The sequence below is a fragment of the Ochotona princeps genome, chromosome 5 (genome assembly GCF_030435755.1).
Source record: "Ochotona princeps isolate mOchPri1 chromosome 5, mOchPri1.hap1, whole genome shotgun sequence".
In the NCBI taxonomy this organism is placed as follows: Eukaryota; Metazoa; Chordata; class Mammalia; order Lagomorpha; family Ochotonidae; genus Ochotona; species Ochotona princeps.
The window spans coordinates 94,942,183-94,965,241 of NC_080836.1; the positions used below are offsets into that span (position 1 = coordinate 94,942,183).

General features: G+C 42.3%; 1 protein-coding gene across 1 annotated transcript in view; it reads left to right on the forward strand.

The window, feature by feature from the left end:
- SGPP2 (sphingosine-1-phosphate phosphatase 2) overlaps nt 1–23,059 on the forward strand; it is a 115,729-nt gene that overhangs the window by 71,632 nt on the left and 21,038 nt on the right. The window contains exons 3-4 of the mRNA XM_004576778.2: nt 15,495–15,674; nt 16,705–16,794. Coding sequence (XP_004576835.2) covers nt 15,495–15,674; nt 16,705–16,794 — 270 coding nt within the window. The remainder of the gene's footprint in view (nt 1–15,494; nt 15,675–16,704; nt 16,795–23,059) is intronic.

Below are 23,059 nucleotides of genomic sequence, written 5' to 3' on the forward strand. Positions count from 1 at the left end.
CTCACCTCAGGCCTGATGAGTATGCCTGACCCCTGAGGTTGGCTGAAAGCTGCTACAAGCAGGTGGAATTCAACTCCAGGGTGGAGAGAACTAATCTTCTACTTGTAGGGTCAAAAGGTGTTCCGCTATGAGATGTAAGATTCTCCACCCAAACCTCAGGACTGAAGTGTTCTCTCACATCCAGAAAAGACTGTAACAAGATCTAGAAATTTCCTAGGGAAGATGTTAAATCTTACACCAGGGGTTAGTGTACTTTCACAAGTGAGTTGCAAAGATGTGACTCTCAGTGGTGTTAATGGAGAGCTGAAGCAGGGAGGGAACAGCTAAGTAAGGACATTGTTCATCTTCACTTTTGGTGGAATGTCTGGATTCAGTTTGGAAGGAAGAGACGTGATTACCAGAAAAAGCAATGGGAAGCAGTAAAGCGTATAGGAAAGCACCGAGAAACAGACACGCGGTGGACTGGAAAATGTTTAAGAAGACAGTGTGTCCTGTGCTCTAGGTTTTGAATTGATTTTACCATATGTGGTTAAAGCCATGTCTGTCCATGGGCATCATGTTGAGCAGTGTTTGGAATGTGTGTGAAATTGCCCTCTCTTATATTGATAGCATGACTGGTGACATCAAACTGAAAGTGTTAATGTATGCTGTGTAAAGAAAAGGAGGCATCGCTGTGGCCATTCCCCTGGGTTAGTTGGGCAGATGCACGTCCAGGGCATCCTCACCCAAAGCTGGCATCATCTGGGCCGACTTAACTGGATTTTCTTTTCCCGCATCCTGAGGTTGTGCCTCCCATGATTTCATTAGGCTGCATATGGAGTTTTTCTTCTCATTCGTTTCCTTGGCACTCCATTTCCTTCCAGGCATCTTAACTGATAACTCATTTTGTTTGTGAATTACTGCATGGCAAAGGGCCTCATCAGAAAACAGTGCTCACACTCCCCACCCTCCAACACGTATGCGGCTGTGGTAGGATGAGCAGATACAGCCAGCAGTGTCACCCTTTGGAAATGAAAAGCACTTGGACCTGAAGGTCTAGGGTTAATCACTTACTGGTTCCATGTTAAATTATGAAAAGTATGGAGGAGCCTGGGCAACTTCCTCTGGCAGGACACATACCCTGCAGGTAAGCGCAAGAAGCATGATAGGAAACAGTCCAGAATAGGCCATGGAAAGTTTCCCACTGGCACACATTCAGCATGGGTCAGGAGCAGACCAGGCTCAATCAGTCCATATCACCCACTGGCAAATCCGATCACCAGATCAGAGTGTGGAATGAGCTGGGTTTGGTCGCGACAAAACCAGTACACATTATGGAATGCCAGGGCGTGGTTGCCTGTACTGGATATGAATGCAGCACCCAACCAGCACACGTGAGATCCAGGAAGGAAGGGAGGGGCAGAACTGGCGGGGGGATTAAGGGGCTGGTTCCCTCGCCGGACAGCTACTCCCACCAGAGAGCGTGGGCTGGGATAGAGACAGACTAGACTATGCAAGGCTACAACACCTGTGCACTGCATGTGGAATAGATCAGGGAAAAGCCAGGCTGGGCTGATTATTCCTGCTGGTGCAAGCATAAATTAGAGTGGGTGAGGGATGTTTGGGCATAGCCGCAGAAGCTGGCACTGGGGACTAATTCTGTCAAAGTCAAATCACAGAACCACCTAAAGAGTGCATAAACCGGGACAGAGAGACCTGGGAGGGAAAAAGTGGGTTCCCCCTTCTTGGGTCACTAGTCCTGTGGGAGGGCATGAAAACTAGGACAGGGGCTGGGATGGCTAGATAGAGAGGCACTCAACAACACCCGTGAGGGCTGGATGGTTGAGTTGGTTAGATAGAACTAAGCTTTAATACCCATTGACAAGTGCCAGAGCCAAATGGGATGTGGGACAGACTGGTCTTCTGCTACACATACTGGCAAACCAGGGGCGGGCCGGGTGAGGGTTATCGTGGGTCGCCCCAACTAGGCTGCAGCTCCCACTGGTTAGTGTGAGGGCCGAGTACGTGCTGGGCAGAACCAGACTGGACTGCAACACCCATTGGTTCCAGTGCAACTCGGGACTGAAAACAGAACCAACCCAGCAATTGCAATCACCAGCTGATCGGGGTGATGGACTGTGCCGGGCCCTGCGCTTGCTAGAACATACAAGAAACTAGTCTGGGAATACCTCAAAGTTTCTTTGGAGATCTCCCCAATTGAACTGCTGGACTCAGAACTCTAATCAAGAAAAGACAGAAGACAGAGCAGATCAATCATTCATCTCAGCTACATGTTAGCAGCGAAAAATGGGGCAAACGGAGACTTTATGATGGACCATATCAATCAGTGGACGACCTCATCGAGCGAAACTGGCAGCGATTCATAACTGGAGAACTATTAACACCACTCGAGCACATATCTCAGAGCATGCCCCACATCCGGGACTCGGGGTGGGCGGGAAACCGGGTGGGGCTTCTCCCTCAATATCCTCCTTTACCTCAGATACAAGATGGAAACAATATGGACATAATAGTATTGCCCACTTCCCTATCCCCCTGAACCTTTTTTTTTTCTCTTTTTCTTTCTTTAACTGTAATTAACTATGAAAAGATTGTCAACAACAACACAATAAAATAGATTAAAAAAATAACAAAATAAAAAATAATAAAAAAAATAAAAAAAAATTTCAATTTAAAAAAAATAAATAAATAAATTATGAAAAGTGAGTGGGAGGTTGAGGAGGGAACCGAACCCTGACCATTGCAATGCCTAGGACCCTTGAACTTTCTCAAGCAAGGATCACTAGGAGCAGCACTTCTCTGATCATCACTGTCACTGTTAGGAGGGTCTCTAACCCTTTCAGGTTTCAGTGCAAGCCTCATGAACCTATACATTCATCCATATGTCCTTCTGTATAGTGAAGCTACCCAGTCATGGGAAAGGTGAACCATGAGACTCAGTGGATCATAATTCGGAACTTGGATGGATGATGGAATATTATATTTATTTATCCAGAAATAAATATTTTTTATTCGAGTGGCAACCATTCCAATATTGTTTGGGTTCTATTAAGAACGTAGACTAGAAATGAATGTTCAGCCTAGAGGTTAAGTCAGCAGTTTATCTTGACTGGCATTCCATATTGGAGTGTCTGGGTTCAAGTCCCAGTTCTGGCCCCAGGCTCCAGCTTCTGCTGAGATGCACACTGGGAAGCAGCAGGTGATAGCTGCTCACGTGGGGACCCTGGATTGAGATCCTGGTTCCTAGCTTCAGCGCCTGTGGTTGTTGTGGGTACATCAGAGGTTAGCCATCAGATAAGGGAAAACTTCCTCTCATGTTCACTCTCTGTCTCTTGAATAGAAAGGCAGGCAGGCAAGAAGGAAGGAAGAAGAAAGGCAGTGGAAGTAAGAGGGAATACATAGAAGCTAAAAAATAAAGAGAGGCCCTGCACTGTAGCCTAGAGCCTGAAGTCCTCACCTTGCGTGCACCAGGATCCCATATGGGTGCTGGTTCTAATTCCAACTGTACCGCTTCCCACACAGCTCCGTGCTTATAGCCTGGGAAAGCAGTCAAGGGTAGCTCAAAGTCTTGAGACCCTGCACCTGCGTGGGAGACCTGGAAGAGGCTCCTGGCGCCCAGCTTCAGATTGGCACATCTCTAGCTGTTGCAGCCACTTGAGGAGTAAATCATTGGATGGAAGATCTTTCTCTCTGTCTCTACTCCTCTCTGTATATCTGATTTTCCAATAAAAATAAAATAAATCTTTTAAAGTAAATACATAAATAATAGAGAGGGAAAGTTGGTAGTCAGTTCTTAATGTTTCCAGTATTGAGAGCATAGGCTTACCTATAGTATTTCATTTACCTTAGTTATAGTATTGAATCCACAATACCAAAGACGTGGAAACAACCCAGTTGCCCATTGAGAAAGGAATGGGAAAAAAAACTGGTACACATATATTCCATGGAATACTTCTCGGCCATTACAAAGAATGAAATTCTGCTGTTTTCAAGAAAATGATCCCAACTGGAGACTGTTATGTTCAGTGAAATAAGCCAATCCCAAAAGGACAAATATCGTATGTTCTATCTGATATAAGGCAAAATACAAACACACATATATTTATGTGAATAAATATTCACATATATATTCATTAGATGAATATAACATGAAGGTTAGCATACCAGAAAGTAAAGATGCATTGCAGTATGCCTCTCTACTCCTGAGTTTAACAACAACAGCAACGACAAAGACTTTCAATGAAACTGTTAGATGTACCTTGGCAATAGGATTCTAGGTTTTCCATCACGGCCAATATCTCCAGTGCCATGATGGTCTTGAATATCAGCATGTTGGATTTTTGACTATTACTGAAGGACGATACTACTGTAATAACATGAGTGGGGGAAGTAGATGGAGATCATGGGGATTGAGAAAGGGGCAGTGGAGTGAGGAACCACTATACCCACAAAACCATATCATGAAAAATACTAACAGTTAAAAAAAGAAAGAAAGGGGCCCAGCGCAGTGGCCTAGCAGCTAAAGTCCTCGCCTTCAACATGTTAGGATCCCATATGTGCACCGGTTCTAGTCCCAGCAGCTCCACTTCCCATCCAGCTCCCTGCCTGTGGCCTGGGAAAGCAGTCGAGGACGGCCCAAAGCTTTGGGACCCTGCACCCGTGTGGGAGATCTGGAGGAGGTTCCAGGCTCCTGGCTTCAGTTCGGCACAGCACTGGCCATTACGGTCACTTGGGGAGTGAATCATCAGACAGAACATCTTCCTCTCTGTCTCTTCTGCTCTGTGTATATCTGACTTTGTAATGAAAATAAATAAATCTGTAAAAAGAAAGAGAGAGGAGGGAAGGAGTGAGTAATGGTTGTTGCAAAGACAACAGTTGATCCTGCATTAGCTCAGGATGGCTTCCAGGGATTCTCAATACTTACTTCACCACCTTGTGTCATTATTACTTGGCACCTTTCCTCAGATGTCAGGTCGAATCCACAACATGTCAAATACTGGACAAACTTTCCATCATTGGGATAGGCATTGACAAGACTCAATCAGTGAATTTCCATTCATATCTAGGATAACCTCATACAGAGCTTTGGAAGGGCCATGGATTCAGGATTTTGATCACTGATATTAGCCTGCAGCTTGTGGGAGGATTCATTGGAGGTTCCAGGAAGAAGTGGCATGGGCTCTGATCTTAGATTCCTATAGAATTTCAAAGTTAGAGTGGAGGGCATTGACCTGAAGGGCCAGGGTCTTGGTGTGGAGGTGGCATTGCTAGAAGTTGGAAACTTTCATTCTGAGCCTTGTGCCATCAGCACAGGCAGTAGAGATTTCCACCTTTGAATCTTCTCTCAAGTGAGTGCTAACATTATTCAAGGTTTGAGGATCTCAGGGGCCTTATGATATAGTCAGAATCTCATCATTTTGTGCCCCAGGTTCTCAGCATTAATAATGCCACTGAATTTGTCATGAACGGAATAATTTCTGAAACTATAGTCCATATTATTGAGGTCAGGTAAGGAGTCACCATTGGCCACAGTATCCACTTTGGAAGCACCGTAATAAGTAGCCTGGCATGAACACATCAAATTTATTCAACTCCATGCTTACCACCATGATAAGGATAAAGTGGTTGGCACTATACAAAAAAAGTTGATGGTTCTGTTGAGTGGGGAGGAACTGAGAGAACTCCATGGGTTTTAAACATGAAAATAGTACATTTTGGGCAAGTTGATATACAAAGTTACAAATCAGGGCCTGGTGTGGTGACCTAGCAGCTAAAGTCCTCACCTTGAAAGCGCCAGGATCCCATACGGGCGCCAGTTCTAATCCCGGCAGCTCCAGTTCCCTGCTTGTGGCATGGGAAAGCAATGGAGGATGGCCCAAAGCCTTGGGTTCCTGCACCCACATGGGAGACCCGGAAGAAGTTCCAGGCTCCTGGCTTCGAATCGGCACCATACTGGCCGTTGCAGTTACTTGGGGAGTGAATCATCAGATGGAAGATCTTCCTCTCTGTCTCCTCTCTGTATATATCTGACTTTGCAATAAAATAAACAAGTAAATAAATAAGTAATCTTTAAAAAACAAGGTTACAAATTAATCTGGTTATTGATTTTGTGAGTTTTGATAATAAAGAGTTTATCCAGAACTTTATGTGAATCTATTCAGCTGCAGATTCCAAGACACTGGACGATGATGGATAAAAGAAACTTGTTGTTTGAACGAATTGGTTCAGGATAGAGGTGTGTTGCAGGAGCTGAGCAATATAACAGTCACAGCCTAGCCAGGGGCAATCCCATAAAGATTAGTGGATGTAGGTAATATAGTCTATTATATGAAATGAGTTTATTGTTTTTAGTTTAAATATTTACACATTTTTACATTTTTAATATAAATTGCAAATTATAGCTAACCAGCAGACTGTGATTGCACAAGCATTTCATTAAAAATTAGTGAGTCAACCAGACTGGACTGCAACACCCATTGGTTCCAGTGCAACTCGGGACTGAAAACAGAACCAACCCAGCAATTGCAACCACCAGCTGATCGGGGTGATGGACTGTGCCGGGCCCTGTGCTTGCTAGAACATACAAGAAACTAGTCTGGGAATACCTCAAAGTATCTTTGGAGATCTCCCCAATCGAACTGCTGGACTCAGAACTCTAACCAAGAAAAGACAGAAGACAGAACAGGACAATCATTCATCTCAGCTACATGTTGGCAGCAAATTATGGGGCAAACGGAGACTTTATGATGGACCATATCAATTGGTGGACGACCTCATCGAGCGAAACTGGCAGCGATTCATAACTGCAGAACTATTAACACCACTCGAGCACGTATCTCAGAGCATGCCCCACATCCGGGACTGAGGGTGGGCGGGAAACCGGGTGGGGCTTCTCCCTCAATATCCCCCTTTACCTCAGATACGTGATGGAAACAATATGGACATAATAGCATTACCCACTTTCCTATCCCCCTAAACCTTTTTTTTTTCCTTCTTTTTCCTTTAACTGTAATTAACTATGTAAAGATTGTCAACAACAATACAATAAAATAAATTTTAAAAAATTAAAAAAAAAAAAAACAAAACAAAAAACAAAACAAAAAAAAAAATTAGTGAGTCAGTTGGAAGATACACATTAAAGGAATAAAACCGTGAGTGGGCCATGAGTGCGACAGAGTCTGGTGGAGTTTACAGGGTGGTTTGTGAGTGACCATAGTTTCAGAAACATGTGGGTCATGATGTGGAACTTCCAACTCCAGGTTGGTAGGAAGTCCGCAAAATGAGCATCCCTGGGGAGGAGCCACACGTATTTCCACTTAATACTCTGCTGTTTTGCTCTTTGACATGGTAAGCATCACAAAGGTTGAGGATACTATTTGGCTGCTTGATCAGTGTGACTGGGTAGAGTTTCAGCAGTTGGGCCATTGGCTGCTGCTGGGGGAGATTGTCCTAACTTTGTTGGAATTTCTGTTGTGAAAATGTCCGTGCAAGCTTTACTGTTTTTGATGCAGTAAGAGCTGAAGAGTCTCAGATTAGTAGTAAATCAGGCAAGACTGAAGGTGACCTTCCCTTTCAGACTGAAATTTACTATAGATTTCCTATGACTGAAGTTGCCCATTTCTTCAATGAGAATTGCTTGAATATGAAGTAAAATCTAGGACAAGTCAAAAACACTAGTAGACTTCTAGAGTATTCATTGGTGAGATGGTGGAAGTAACCATTTGGCAGTTTTCTACTCAGATGGGACATCTTTCTCTTAAAATTATTTTTGCAATTTGTAAAAACTTTTTGCCATATTCACTTCAAATATAAATACACATTATATGCATACATGTATGTACTGTTGGTTTTCTTAGAAAAGTATCGTTTACACGGTATGTTCAGTGAAGCAGTATTTATAACTGAATGCCAAATGGTACAGTGCTCACACGATGTTTCTGCATTCTCTCTGTATTACCTTCCACAAATAAGAGAAAATGTGATATTTTTCTGGGTCTGGCTTGTTTCACTTAGCATAATGTCCAGTTTAATCCATTATGCTGCAATTGTGTTGCATTCATTTTTACAGCTGAGTAATATTCCAGTGTGTGTATGTATGTGTGAGAGAGTGTAAAACACGTTTTCTTTTTCAAGTCATTAGGTGATGGACATCTAGGTTAATATCCAGATGTGACTTCTTAATCTGTCATCCACAATGGCAGGCAAGTAAACTCATTTAAGTGCCAGATGAACTAAATGGATTAAGACAGTGGAATTCGAATTCTTCAAGGATAGACATCTGTTCTCATACATGTGCTCGCCCTTACCTTTGAGGCAGTAATGAATCTTCCAGATTCCGAATGATGGGGTGTAATACAATTAGGATTTGGAATCAGAAAATCAAATTTGAGTCATCATCTGCAAGTCATCCACATTGACAACATTATCATTGCCAAGATAGCTTGTCTGTGTATCAGTATTCTCATCTGTGAAATAGGATGATGTGAGCATTAAAATCATGTCTTTAGAAGTACATTGTAGATGGACCCAGCATGATAGCTCAGTGGCTAAATCCTCGCCTTGAAAGTGCCAGGATCCCATGTGGGTACCGATTTGTGTCCCAGCTGCTCCATTTCCCATTGAGCTCCCTGCTTGTGGCCTGACAGAGCAGGACCCTGCACCCATGTGGGTGCTCCTGGCTCCTGGTTTTAGATCAGCTCGGCTCTGGCCATTGTGTCATTTGGGGAGTTAGCCAACGGATGGAAGATCTTTCCTTCTCCCCATAAATCTGATCTGCCTTTCCAATAAAAATAAATAAATCTTTTTTAAAAAAAAATCACATTGTAGAACTATTATCACATAGACATTAAATATTTCACCCAACTCCTTACTACCAATTGAGTCCGTTGTCTACTTATGATCATCATGTACCCTCCAGACAATGGGATTTTCTGCCCGTCTGTATAGTCCATTTATCCTGAAATCAGTCTAGAAGGAAGAAGATAGGCTGATTCCTCTTAATGAAACTGAGCCCTTGCACCCTCGCTCAGCTCCACCTAGGATTACCCAGGCAGCTTGCTGAAGGGGTTAATGATCCATAATTGCTTCCTGTCTTGCCCTTTCAAGGATTTTTGCCTTGGCACCAGGCCTTTGCCGCCTCAGTCCAGGGGAGTGTGATGGATGAGGGAACTTAATTGGATCCTCTTTAGGTAGGTGTGCCCTTCAACACTACAGACCAAAATCCTTCATTCAGGGTCAGTCAAATTACATTAATCATTATACAAATTACCTTTAAACTAAATGGAGAAATGGTTCTCTTCTGTTCTAATAATTTAAAAATAGACTTAATTTTTGAGAGATGTTTTAGATTCACAAGACTGAGCAAAAATATGGAGAGTTGCTATGTACCCTCAGCCTACTCCACATGAATAATAACCCCCAGAAGAAACATCCCACACCAGAGAGATACATTTGTTAGAGCTGATGGACCCACATTGGCACAGCACTGTCCCCCAAAGCCCTTAGCTTATCTTAGGGTTTACTCTTGATGTTGTGTCTTTCCTAGGTTTTAACCACTCAACAGTCACAGGTATTCACCGTCGTGGTGCCATACAATTTTACTGCCCCAGGAATCCTCTTTGCTCCACCTCTTCATCACTCCACACTTTCAAACACTAGCAACCCGTGATGTTTTACTGTCTGCATAGTTTTGCCTTTTCCAGGTAGTCAAAAATACATCATATGTTTGGGATCACATAGTAAATACCACTTTCAGATTGGGTTCTTTCATGTAACAGTGTGCATTTAAAATTCCTTCATGCCTTTCACAGTGTGATGGCTCATTTCTTTTTAGTATTAGATAATATTCTGGCACTTCCATGTGCCAGGTTAGCCACTGACCTACTAAGGGATGTCCTGGTTGCTTCCAAGTTCTGGTAATTATGAATAAAATTGCTATAAACAGAGGTGTGCAGGATGTGTGTATGTGTGTGTGCGTGCGTGTAGGAGAGAGAATAGTAGTAGTAACAGCACATTTTCAGTTCATTTGAGGAAATATCAAGAGGCATAATTATCAAATTATATGTTAATATTTTGTTTAGTTTTGTAAGAACCTGTCTTCCAAAGTAGCAGCAACATTTTGTTTTCCTACCAGTGATGAATGAAATTTCCTGTCTCCCCACATCCTTACCAGCATTTGCTGTTGCCAGTATTTTGATTTTGATCATTCTAATATGTGTGTAGTGGTCTTTCATTATTGTTTAAATTTGCAATTCCGTGATAACTTGTGATGCTGAAAATGTGGAGTCATGTTTTTAATATCTTAGAGCAAACTTTAAAAAAAACACTGTCAGTCTCAGCACTTCTTTATTTTTAAAGCATGACAATGCTGTTTTATTATTACATTTATAAAATGCAGAATCTAAACATACTTTTTGTTATTGTTTCAATACATGTGTTCTCTGACAGCAAGCATCTCATCTATTTTATTCTTCATGATATTTCCCAAATCAACAAAGTGCTAAGGATCATGAGATGAGATCATCCTGCTATTACCCAGCAGGTCTTGACTGATGACAAACATTCTTATATGTGAAACAGTGAAAGTTGAGATGACAGAAAAGGAAGAGATAGAAGGGGAGGAATGTGACCAGAGAGGCAGAGAGGGGAGCGATGGACCACGCCTTCTGGAGTACCTCCAGCCGCCAGGAACTGCAGGGGGCGAAGAGAGAGGCTGCAAAGTGCTGGGACCCTGCTGACCTCTTGAGTTCAGATTTTCAGAGGTCCCGCCCCCATGCCCCAGGCAAACCCTGATCTGTGCTCTGTCTGTACAGTTTTCTATTCTGGAAGTTTCCTATATATGAATTCATGCAGAGTATGGTCTTTTGTGTCTAGCTTCCTAAACACCTCGTTTTAAATTTTAAGTACCCATTTTAAATACTAAATACAGTGAAAACCTCCTTTTGCTTTCTTGAAATAAAATTCGTAGATAACATAACCTATTGCATGCTTAATTTCTTTTTTTCTAGAGATTTATTCATTTATTATTTGAAAGTCAGATTTACAAAGAGAAGGAAAAAAAAGAAAGATCTTCTATCTGCTGGTTCATTCCCCAAGTGCTCACAACAGCCGGAGCTGAGCTGATCTGAAGCCAGGAGCCGGGAGCTTCCTCCAGCTCTCCCATGTGGGTGCAGCGTCCCAAGGCTTTGGACCATCCTTGACTGCTTTTCCAAGCAGGAAGCTGCTAGGTGGGAAGTGGAATATCTGTGACACGAACTGGCACCCACATGGGATCCCGGCACATGCAGGGCTAGGACTTTAATCAGTAGGCTACTGTGCCGGGCCCACATGTTTAACTTCTAAAGAATAATATGCCTTGTGCTAAAAATTGCTTTTAAATAATGGGGCATATCTATAGTAGAACAGTTGCTAGAGGAGTAGCATCTTCAAAATTGCTTTACTGTTTATGCAACACCACAGCCATCCATGAGTGTACCAACTCCAGTGGCTCGGACACCAGGATGCGTTGTTAAAGTACCAAGTACAATACACAGCATTTGCACTAGTGATCTGATTCTTCCAAAAAAAATGATGATGGACCCAATAAACAAATAGTTAGGATCCTCTCAGTTTACATAGTAATTATAGGCAGGGAAACTTCAGTGTGTGTTCAAAGCTTGCGTGAAATTGTATGGTGCTTGCTTGCAAAACACAGTGAGGCTCTGAATTCAGACGGTTATGAACGAATTGTTCATCTACATGAGCTGTCGGAGAGAATGCTCAACAGTCACGTTGGACACAGAGCTCAGCTTTCCTAGCGTGGCAGTGTGTGCTGGAGGCCGGGCAGCATCGCTGCACACCACAGTGCCTGTGCTTGCTCAACTAACCGCGGCGCTTTCCAGCACATCCCGTCCCTGCGCTGGGCTGGTGGCTCAGTTCTTCCAACCTAAAAATCCCCACCTGACTGCTCCCAAGTCCGTGTTGCAACTTTTTTTCTTTCCCACTTGCGTAATTCCTCCCTCTTTGTCATCCTCTTACACTCGTAAACTTGTTCAACATTCTTACATCAAAAAAAAAAAAAAAGGAAAGCTTTTTTTCTGTCTCTCCTCTGCTGAAACATCACACCTTTATCTTTCAGATTTTTTAAATTATCTGTTCAACTTTTTTTTTTCCTGAGGGCCTCACTAGCATACAAAAAACAGTATGAATTTAACAGGCTTATCATCCATATACCATGTAATTTACCCTCTTAAATCACACAATTGAACAATTCTTGCTATATTTACAAAGTTTGCACATATTTAAAAAGTGCAATTTAGCACGTTTTAGCATATGTACTGCTTGGAAACTATTACCGTGAGCAAAATAATATGTATCATCCTAAAGACTTCTTGATGTCTATTTGTATTTTTTCTGCCTTCCTTTCTACTTGTGTGTGTTCTGTCACTATATAATAGTTGGCATTTTATCAAGAATTCTATGCTAATGGCATTGTATCATCTATACTGTATTTTTGTTGTGATTTGGCTTCTTTTAGTGTAATTATGGAATCATCCATGTTGTAAACAGGTTTCAGTAGTTGTTGCTGAGTAGCAGTGCATGTATGGTTTTATCACAAGTTGTTTCACCTGTGGATGGAAATAGGATTGTATCCAGTTTGGAGTTATGACAGAAAAAAGTATGCACGTTTTTATGTCACTGCCTCCCTCCCATGGCCCTGTAAAAATTCATGTTTGCAAGTTCTTGTATAACACATATTTTCATTGCTCACAGATAAATATCTCTAGTGGCAAGACTAGATCGTATAAGTGTATTGTTTTGCTTTTCATAAAGTCACCAAATTGTTTTCCAAACTGATTGGGCCACCTTGCCTTTCTCCAGTGGACCACCTTGCACTCCCCCAGTGGCGGATGGGAGTTCCAGGTTCTACAGGTCCTCACCAACAGCTGACATGGTCTTGTTTTCCTTAACCATGCACTTAGATATGCAGCTGTGGGCCTGGCACTTTCAACTCTTGTCCTGACCCCCTTGCGGCTTGCACTGTACATCCAACACCACTTCTCCCAACCTTTGCTTATTCAATTCCAGTAACCTGGGTGCCTCCCTGTGTATCCCTCGTATTAGGGCCCCAGCCCTCCTGCTTGTACCAAAGCCTCTCTGTCTCTGTCTCCTCATAGAATTCTGCAGCTAAGTCTTTTATTATTATTTTTTTTTTTTTTGGCCTTATGGTTAAATCCTTGTTTCTCTACTTAAGGACTCACTTTTAGGAATGGTAGAGACAGACGTGACAGTCTTTCAGTGAAACATAAAAATGTAGCTGTTTTCTGTTGTTTTAAGAGAGCTATCATTTCATTGTATCACTGTGGCAATAATGTTTAATGAAATAAACCACTGTTCTAGTTCTTTTTTTTTAAGATTTTTATTTTATTACAAAGTCAGATCACAAGCAGGGAGCTGGATGGGAAGTGGAGCTGCCGGGATTAGAACCGGCGCCCATATGGGATCCCGGGGCGTTCAAGGCGAGAACTTTAGCCGCTAGGCCATGTCGCCGGGCCCCATTGTTCTAGTTCTTTAAAAAAAGGGAAAAAAACACCAGATAGAAAAGATGAAACATAAATGTCAAAGTCAAAAGAATTCATGAAATCAAACTTTGGTTACAGCTCACCACACATGAGCCTTCGCATGAACGTTAAGGCTTCCTGTCTGTAGAGACGGTTTTTATTTATTATCATTATTATATTGGTGAACTAAATTAGCCATTATGTCTGAACATTGTGCTGGTGGGTGGGTGAGGAAATGGATGGGTTGAAAATAAATTCTCAGTGTTTAATAACATCTTCAGGTTTTTCAATTCCCGCAGATAGTAGTTAGATGTGGTTTTCACAGGGTCATAGGAGGGAGGCAGAGACATAAAAAAGAGTGCGCCTTTTTCCAGGAGAGCAGTTCCTGATAACAAGGGCATGGTAAGGAGGTTAAGATTCAAAGTCCGATCAGAAGTCAGAGCCGTGGCATTCAGGGCCATTGTCGCTTTATAGCCTTGGATCTGGCCTGCTGTGCACAGGCAGTGCCTCTCCGTTTTTAACCTAGAGCAACACACCTAGCGCCTTCTGCCGGGAATTTGAGGGTGCTGGAATAATGCTCAGAATTACCCACAACTAAAGGGGTGAAAAGAAAGCCCTGGAGTGTGGGACTTCCGAAAGTAACCCAGCTGACTAATCCAAATTATTTTGAAATAGTGAGTTTTGTTCCAAAGCAAGCTGATACTACCCATCACAAGCTAAAGAAAGCCCTGATGAGATCCATGCAGTCATGGTCAGATGAGAAGGTGCGTGAGAAAGTGCTGGCAGCATGAGCTGTGTGGGATTAGGCCACAGAGCTGTGCTGCTCAAATGCGCCTGCGTACGCATCACCTGGCTTGGGCTGGGCGGCAGTACGGGAAGGCTGGGCATGTGTTTTTGAAACAGCTCCCATGGTTCAGTTCTCAGACCACACGTTGAGTTTCATGGGCAGATACTTAGGAATACATTTTACTCTTCTCTTTTTTATTGTGAGTTATCAAAATGTCCTGTAAAGCTATTTGACAAAGTACACGGACCTGTTGTTAATGCTTCCGTTCATTTTTGGAGCATGGAGACATCAAATTCTGATCTGTCTTATGATTTAGAAAAAAAGGGGAGCCTGGAGGAAAGAGATGTCTTCATTAATGGTGTCACAGAAAAAGCATTTGAGAAATCTCCATACGAAGTTGTCTTTATTTATTGCTATTTATAGAAATGCCCAATTGACAAATGAAGTTAAATGAAATCCAATATGTTACCCCCATATAGAAGGGATTACAGTGACATTCAAAAAATGTTCAGATGATCTGTAAGAATGGTCACTTTTGTGGTTAAAACTTTAAAAAAAAAAGTTGTTTAAATATTAGATTCCATTTGGTCCAGGATCATCCTGGGTTTGGAAGCAGCACTCTGTGTTAGTTTAAAGCATGGACTGAAACCAGACTTCCTGTGCCGCTGCCAGTTCTGCCTGTGATTAGGGACACAAGTGTTGACTAACCTGTAGAATGGGTCCAGTGTTGTTGTATCAAGAGAGCTAAACTCTTTAAATAGGGCCTGGCACATATTTGACCTTTGTAAGTGTTAGTTCAGTAGTTCAGTATGTGGTCAAAACAACTATGTATATATATATACACACACACATATATAGTTGCATATATAACTATATACATATATGTATATGTGTGTATATATACATATATGTGTATATATATAGTTGTATATATATAAACACACACACATAAATGTCGTTTATGGTTACTTAGTTGTCCTGTTAAATCCAGAAAACCTGTTATTTTTTAACTAACATTCGTTGTAAGACTTCCTAAATATATATGTGGTCAAAGAGAAAGAAGGCTTTAAACTGACAAACTGGGAACCCCAAAAATCAATCCATAAGATATAGAACCCCATTTTCTTGCATTATTTCATTACACTGACCTAAGTCCCTTGCTTTTGCAGTTGGTGATGTATGTTGGCCAAGTGACCAAGGATATCTTGAAGTGGCCCCGTCCCTCTTCCCCTCCTGTTGTGAAACTTGAGAAGAGAGTGATTGCTGAGTTTGGAATGCCATCCACCCATGCCATGGCGGCCACCGCCATTTCCTTTACTCTCCTTCTCTCCTCTATGGACAGATACCAGGTGAGGAAGCCAGGCTGTTCTTCATTCCAGGTGCACAACTGCCATGAAACCTGCAGCTACATTTCGTAATTTCCTCTGAAAGCCGCTTTGAGGGACTGTAAGACTTACACACTAAAGTCTAAGGGGAACTGAAACGCAGTGAGTGTTCAATGATACTGACTCTACAAATAACATGGCTGTATCGTTTGGCTCCCTAATCAGGGTGTGCCATGAATAATCACACCAGCACAACCAGTGTGACATGGGTTACCCCAGGTGACCGCTGCGTGTTGTGCGGAGTCAGGAAGCATTTTCTCCCTGAGCTGCCTGCCCAGACAGCACCTCAATCAGTGCTGTCATCTGTTTGAAAAGGACAGAAAGAGCTATAATCCTAGTAAAATATTCTCCAGAACTGAGATGGTTCCACCAAATCCTTCTACCAGACTCCCCAGGGCCCGGATAGCATGGGTATGAACCTTAAAGCCAAGTTCTGCCACGGTGTCTTATTTACATGTTTGTACGTAGTGAAATAGCCTTCCAGAACTATATTACTGGATACCTTCCCTTTTCCTTTCTTTTTAAAAATATTTATTTATTTACTTAAAAGTTACAGAGAAAGAAAGAAGGAGAGACAGAGAGATCGTCCATTCAGTGATTGATTCCCCATATGGCTACAATGACTGGAGCCGGGCTGGTCCAAAGCCCAGAGCCAGGAGCTTCTTCTGGATCTCCCATGTGGGTGCAGGGACCTAAGGACTTGAGCCATCTTCCACTGATTTCCCAGGTGCAAGACTGGGGGGCTGAAACAGAGTGAGGAAGCCAGGAACTCAACTCATGCTCATATGGGATGCTGGCAGCTCCTTCCTTTTCCTTTGTGTGTTCTCTCATTTTACACATGTTTTTATACCATGGTATTGCTGGTTTATGGGGTGAAAGAAGGTTAGAAGGTTCAACCTAGCAATCAAGGTAGAATGGATCTTCTCATCTGTGACATCAGACCTTCTGGGCCTGAACATGGTCTGAGCGCCCGTGTGCCTTTCTCTCCCCACAGTATCCTTTCGTTTGGGGGCTGGTGATGGCTGTGCTGTTCTCCACCTTGGTGTGTCTCAGCCGACTCTACACTGGGATGCACACAGTGCTGGTAAGTCTTCGTGCTCAGGTCTTGCCATGGTTGCTTGAATAACATTATGGCCAGTGTGTTTCTTACACTGTCCTTTCACCAGATTATTTGCTTATGTAATTATATTTCTCATCAGGCTAGTGATTTAACTAATTATTAGGGTCTGTGCCTAACAACAATAATAATAGTGGAATGTTGAGATAATATCAACAAGACTGAGCTAGACAAGGTGTTTTGCAACATTGAAAAACGGGTAGAAGGATCACGGAGGATCAGATCTTTTCTTTTCCTTTACGGATGGTGCGGCAAACAGCAGAAGAAACACACAGAGCCAAGAAGGTACACGGGTGGATGGAGCTTCCCGTGGAAGTCCTTACAGATCAAGGCCTTTGGGGGTCTTCACTGCTTTTGCAGGAGGAGACTGCCACCAGCCCGGGGGAGTCCAGAACCATGGCTTTCCTTCCTTTTACACCACTTTTGGCTGAAGGAGGTAGTGCGAACAGAGAGCTACAGCTGCACTTCAGTGTTTTTCCACCTTTTGACCATATTAGGATTTTTGTTCCCCAAAGCTGTCACAGCACAGGTGAAACTACTGCAGAATTCAACATCCTAGCGCATCCTCCAGTAGCCCGGCAGGTCTGGACCACGAGACTGCTCACAGTGGACTCCAAAGACGCTGTTTCCTGTTGTAAATAGCGTAAGAAAATTCTGTTTAAGAAAAAATGAGTTCTTGTTTATTGTGATCATCTCTACCCAAAAGTTGCATTAGTGACAGGCCTGGGAGGGGAAGGACCCCCTTGGTGGCCTCCTGGCTCCCCTCTCCCGAAGCAGAGGAGAGAGCAGGTTTAAGGAGATCACTCCTCATGGTGGGCAGAGGCACAGAACTGAGAGCAAGACCTGAGAGAGGGAGTTCATGGCTTTATGGAGCTCATCAGTTAGCAACAGGGTCCTTTCCCTTTCAAAGTGAATAGGGAGGTGCTGACAGCACCTGGCCTTGGGTGAGACCAGGGAACTCAGGAATCAGGATAAATCCTGTTAACACAATACTTTGTAAAAACATCAAAATTCCCATCTCCCAAAATTCGTGATGAGCAAATAATTCCAGTTTTAAATGAGGACAAGATCTGACCCTGTGTTTGCATAAGCTCCTTGCTTGCTTAATTTAATCCTGGCACCAACTAATTCACTGTTTAGGGGGAGAGGGGAGGAGATCTTGAACAATCAAGGGCCGCTCTTCTGATTTTACCTACCAATGTACGCCCTTGCTGTCCTTGCTGTCCCCGTCCATTGCTCACTGCATCTCGTGGCTGCTGAGAGGAGAGCGAGATGCCACACTACTGCTTCACATTACTAAAGGGTTCTCCCGAGAACACATCCTGTAGACTTCAGTATAGGATTCAGCAGAGCTCTTCTTGGGTGTTTTGGCACTGCTTTTATCCGAGGCTACTTTTTAATTTGATATATATTTTGTTAAAAATTTATCTTTGGAACCCAGGTTAAAATTAAAACCAAAGTGAACGTGAGAACGTGAAGCTAAAGACATGAATAACCAGCACACAAAATCCACCTCTCTAAAAACATTGCTACTTTTTTGTCTTTTCCTTTTAAAGGGGGTTCTGAGATGGGGAAGCAGCTGTTTGTGGACAGCTAGATTAGGCCATTCCTTTGGGTGCAAGGAATGCCTCCAGCCAGGGTTTTGGAGGGATGTGTCTCCTAAGGAACTGGAACAAGGAACTACAGCAATTATTCTCCCATCCCATCCTGCTCTACTTTTGGAGCAGGATGTCTTTCACACTCCCTATTTTATTTCATACAGATCTCTGCTTCAGCCTCAATCCCACAGAGATGTCAGGATGTAGGATCAGAGTATGGCTTTGGGACTGATGGTGCAAGATTTCTAGAGGCGGAAGAGACAATGGGTTTTAAGATATCATAAACTTGTTACACGTTAGTCATCTTCTTTATTCAGAAGCAACCTAATGATCTCCTAGGGAGTGCGGGGCTTCAGGCCAGAAATGGGAGATGCTGAGAAACACGAATCTACTCCATCCAGCTGTGTCTCCATGTCTACACATATAAGCTGCTGATTATTTGCTATAATGAGTGTTATAGTTAGCATGAAGTCAGCTAAGGTAGCATACGTCTTTGATTGTCCCCTAGCAATCTCCAGGAACTATCATGCATAATGGCTCTCGATCTTGGTTACTTATTCAAACCACATGAAATGCTTTCAGAATATCTCTGGAAATATGTGTGCACCCACACTCACCACAGCATTATCCGCAACAGCAAAGAGATGAAAGCCATGTAAATATCCACTTTCAGATTAAGAAATCAACAAAATGTGATATATACATATGATGAAACATCAGGCAGCCTTAAAAAGGGAGGAAATGAGACGCTCATTGCAGAGCAATCAATTTGGTGGGCACTGCGCTAAATGAGATAACCAGTCATGGAAAAGACAAACATCCTATGATTCTGCTGGTATGTGGCAGCCAGAGTAGCAAAGAGATTACTTCTAAAGGAGAATGGAGTTAGCTAGGGAATGGGAGAGTATATATATAAAGTTTTGGTTTCACAAGGTGAAAAAATTCTAGAGGTGTATGGTGGTGACGGTTACACAACAATGTGAATGTGCTTAACTTTACTAAACTATGCATCTTAAAATGATCCAGATGGGAAGTTTCGTGTATACATCTTTTACGTGTGTGTGTGTGTGTGTGTATGTTAAGTGTATACTCAGCTTTGGTGTTTTTTCAGAGACCCCTGGTTAGATTTATAGAGCAATCAGGTTAAGAGTTAAGTTATTCACTAACTAATGAAGAAAGTCCTTCAGTGTGCACCTTCCTTCAGACTCCTTGAATGCAAGTGGCACACAGCTGTGCCAAGTACAGTGCTTAAAGGGATAGCTGCTGTCTTTTCTAACCGTAGTATCCGAAGGTCAGAGAAGCAGCTCTGCCGTGGGAGGGTGGGATCCGAGGGTGATCCTCCTGTTTGCGCATCGCTCTGCAGGATCATTTGGACTAGTGTTCTCCCTGAGACTAAGCCCAGGGATCTCTAAGCTTCAACTATCTGTTTCTCTCCTCAAGGGCTCCAGGGAGGAGAGTTTCAGGAAATATCTCTAACTGGCCCTCACTGGAGAGTAGGAACATTCCTGTACCAGCCCTGCCCAAAAGGTGCTGATGCCTGGCATTAAGCTAGCTGAGTCGGGAGCCAGCCTGTTTCGACAGGGGCTGGGAGTAGAATTGTCATATGGGAGGGGCAGTTCTCCAAACGAAAGCGCTTCCAGTGAACAGAAGAGCAGAGCAGAGGCCCACTGGTATACACTTGGCCTTGTTAGCTCTACATCATGGCTTTTCCTCTGTTCTTACCAATTGTGTTTATGGAGGATGGAGAGAAAGCCTAGTGGACTAACCATGCTGTGTAGTGCCTGGGATTATTCAGTCACAGGGAACTGATTGTAAATTCTTTGGCTAATAAAGAACTCATCTCAAATACATTAACAGTTAAATTAGAATCTCTATTGATATATTAGTATGAGAACAGACATTTCATTATCTTGCACTTAAACTTGCTAAAATATTGCTTTATTTTATTGTCCCTAAATTATTTGATCTATGGATAATTATATAGATATTGGGTTTTATTTGCTTACTTGTTTTCTCCTCCCCACCCCTTGGTAATGCTTTAGCTTTGGTTGGAGTTGGAAGATGTTTAAAAGGCTCCTCAAATATTAAATTATTTGCAGACCATATAAAACTGTGTTTTGGCCTTGCAATAGAGCAATTCTGGTGTTTGTTTTTTCCCCCAAGTTGTTTGAAACCACAGTTAAAAAAAAAAGCCCAACTTTCAATTGACTTATTTAACATTGAGCAAAAGCCAATTGTCATATAAATTACATTCTGCCAAGCCTTGCTTTCTGCTGTGTCCTGTTGGGTGAGCTACTTACTGAGATAAAAAGGGAATCTGGTCATATTTCTGAGCATTAGTCACCACATTATTGTACTCATTGTTTCCCTTTACCCTAGGGAGAAATATTTTTTGCCATTTTGTAAAAATAGAGGATTATTTCTGGTTTTGAAAGTAATAAGGACTCCTGGTAAAACATTGATCCTTCTTGTTTTTTTTAAAGGTTTAAGAAAAAGTTTTTAAAGACAAAGTAAATCATTAATAGTTGACCGCCCTAGAAGCTTAGAAAGCCATTGTTGAGGATGACATGAAGGGATGTTGAAAACATTTTATGCTTCTAGATTGGTTGAATCAAAATTGGGGCTTAGTACAATTTCCAGCAAGAACCACTTGTGCATGCAATAAACACAAGAAAAGTAATTTTTTAAGAAGATTTATTTATTTTTATTGGAAGGGCAGATTTAAAGAGAAAAAGAGTGACAGAGAGACAGAAAAAGATCTTCCATCTACTGGCTTAGTCCCTAAAGGCCACAACAGCTGGAATTGAGCTGATCTGAAGCCAGGAGCCTAGAGCTTCTTCCGGGTCTCCGCAGTGGGTGCAGGGTCTCTAGATTTGGGGTATCTTTGCTGCTTTCCCAGGCACAAACATGGAACTGAATGGGAGGTGGAGCAGCCAGGACATGAACCAGTACCTGAATGGGATTCCAACACTTGGAAGTGGAGGATTAGCCAATTGTGCTACTGTAGTGGGCCTGCAAAGTAATTTTTTTACCAAAAATTCACAGGGGACAGTTTTTGTCTGTGAGTACAGATGACGGATGAAGAGAACCTGGTTGGGCTGTGGTTTGAGGAGTAGAGTTGGAGAACCCACGTGTGGACAGCCTGGGCATCTTCCCAGGGCTAACGGCTTAGCAGCCGACAGGGTGAAGCAGCTGGCTGCAGGAATTGTCCACTGGGCCCGAAACAAACAGTTCATTTGGCTGTTGGAAAGAAGGTAGTTTATCTCAGTGAGAAAGATCCAGAATTCCACTGAAGTCCTGGATGGACAAAGAGGGAGCTCAGATGAGTACTAAAAAAATAGGGTTGGATTGAGAGGTACTCCTAACCCCTCAGATCAGTGAAAGCAGCCACATTCAGAGAGAGCGCAGATGTGAGAACTGGGGCCACAGCACGTCTCTGTTATAAGATTGCCTGAAGATTATATTGTCTTATAGTTTTGCTAAAGAGTGAGGTTTTTCTTTAAGCTTGTAATGATGTTTCTTACTGGAAAAAGCACCGCATTTAATAAATTTTTAAAATGTTTAAATAAATCAATGTTTAATTCTATGAAGAACCATTAAAAAGTATGTGGAAATACACATTATGAAAAAGTTGTGCTTGGATTTTAAAATTATGCCACAGTAAATATATCATTTAAGGTTATTTTCATTGAAAATACCCTCTCATAGCCAATCAGAGCCAAAAGGCTGAGAAGTGATACTTACATCTTTTTTTCTTTTTTAAAGATACATTTATTTCTTTCACTTGGGGAAGTGCATATACAAATTGCTGCGTGGTCCTCACCAGTGCTGTGACATCCAGGCAGGGGCACGCTCCTGCCCTTCATTTTCACTTGTAACCCTCTCAAGCTGTTTTTCTCACTGGAGGAACAGGAGCAAAGAGAAAGGAAATGGTTTGTTGTAATTCCCCAACCAACCCCTGAAACCTGAGAGTGAAGACTCGTTTCTAAATTCAATCCAGTCATAACAAACCATTTCAATCTAGTTCAGTCAAGCAGTCTCTTTCCCCAGAAAGCAGATGCTCGCTCACAACAGACGGATTTTAAATATTTAATGCCAGTAGTTCCAAGTCATGAAGGCAGAAACTAAGAGAGTATGTCAGGACCTAGACCTCTTTGTTTCTCCCAGACATGCTGTAAACCACTTAGAAAAAAATCAGAAAAAGAAAAATGTAAGTAAACATTTACACAAACTTCAAATGGGAATAAGCCTTGCCAGCAATATGAAATGTGTCATCTACAAAGGAAAAGGTTGCAAGAGTTGACTGAGTGCATTTTTTAAATGTCTGTATATTAAAAATTGGAAGTTAACTCCAAAAATATAATAGGTGACAGGCAAAGAATTAATTTGAAGGAGTCCATTGGCAAGAATCCAACATCCCAATATATAAAAACATGCAGTTCCCCAAAGAAAAAAACAGATATTCAGTAAATGGAATAATTTACAGGGCTATAGTAAAGGTAACAGGAGAAATGCGAATAAACACACAACACCATTTAGAAACTTTTGCTTATGACATTAGTAAAAATAGAAATAAAAGCATGACGGGCCCGGCGTGATGGCGTAGTGGTTAAGGTCTTCGCCTTGCACGTGCC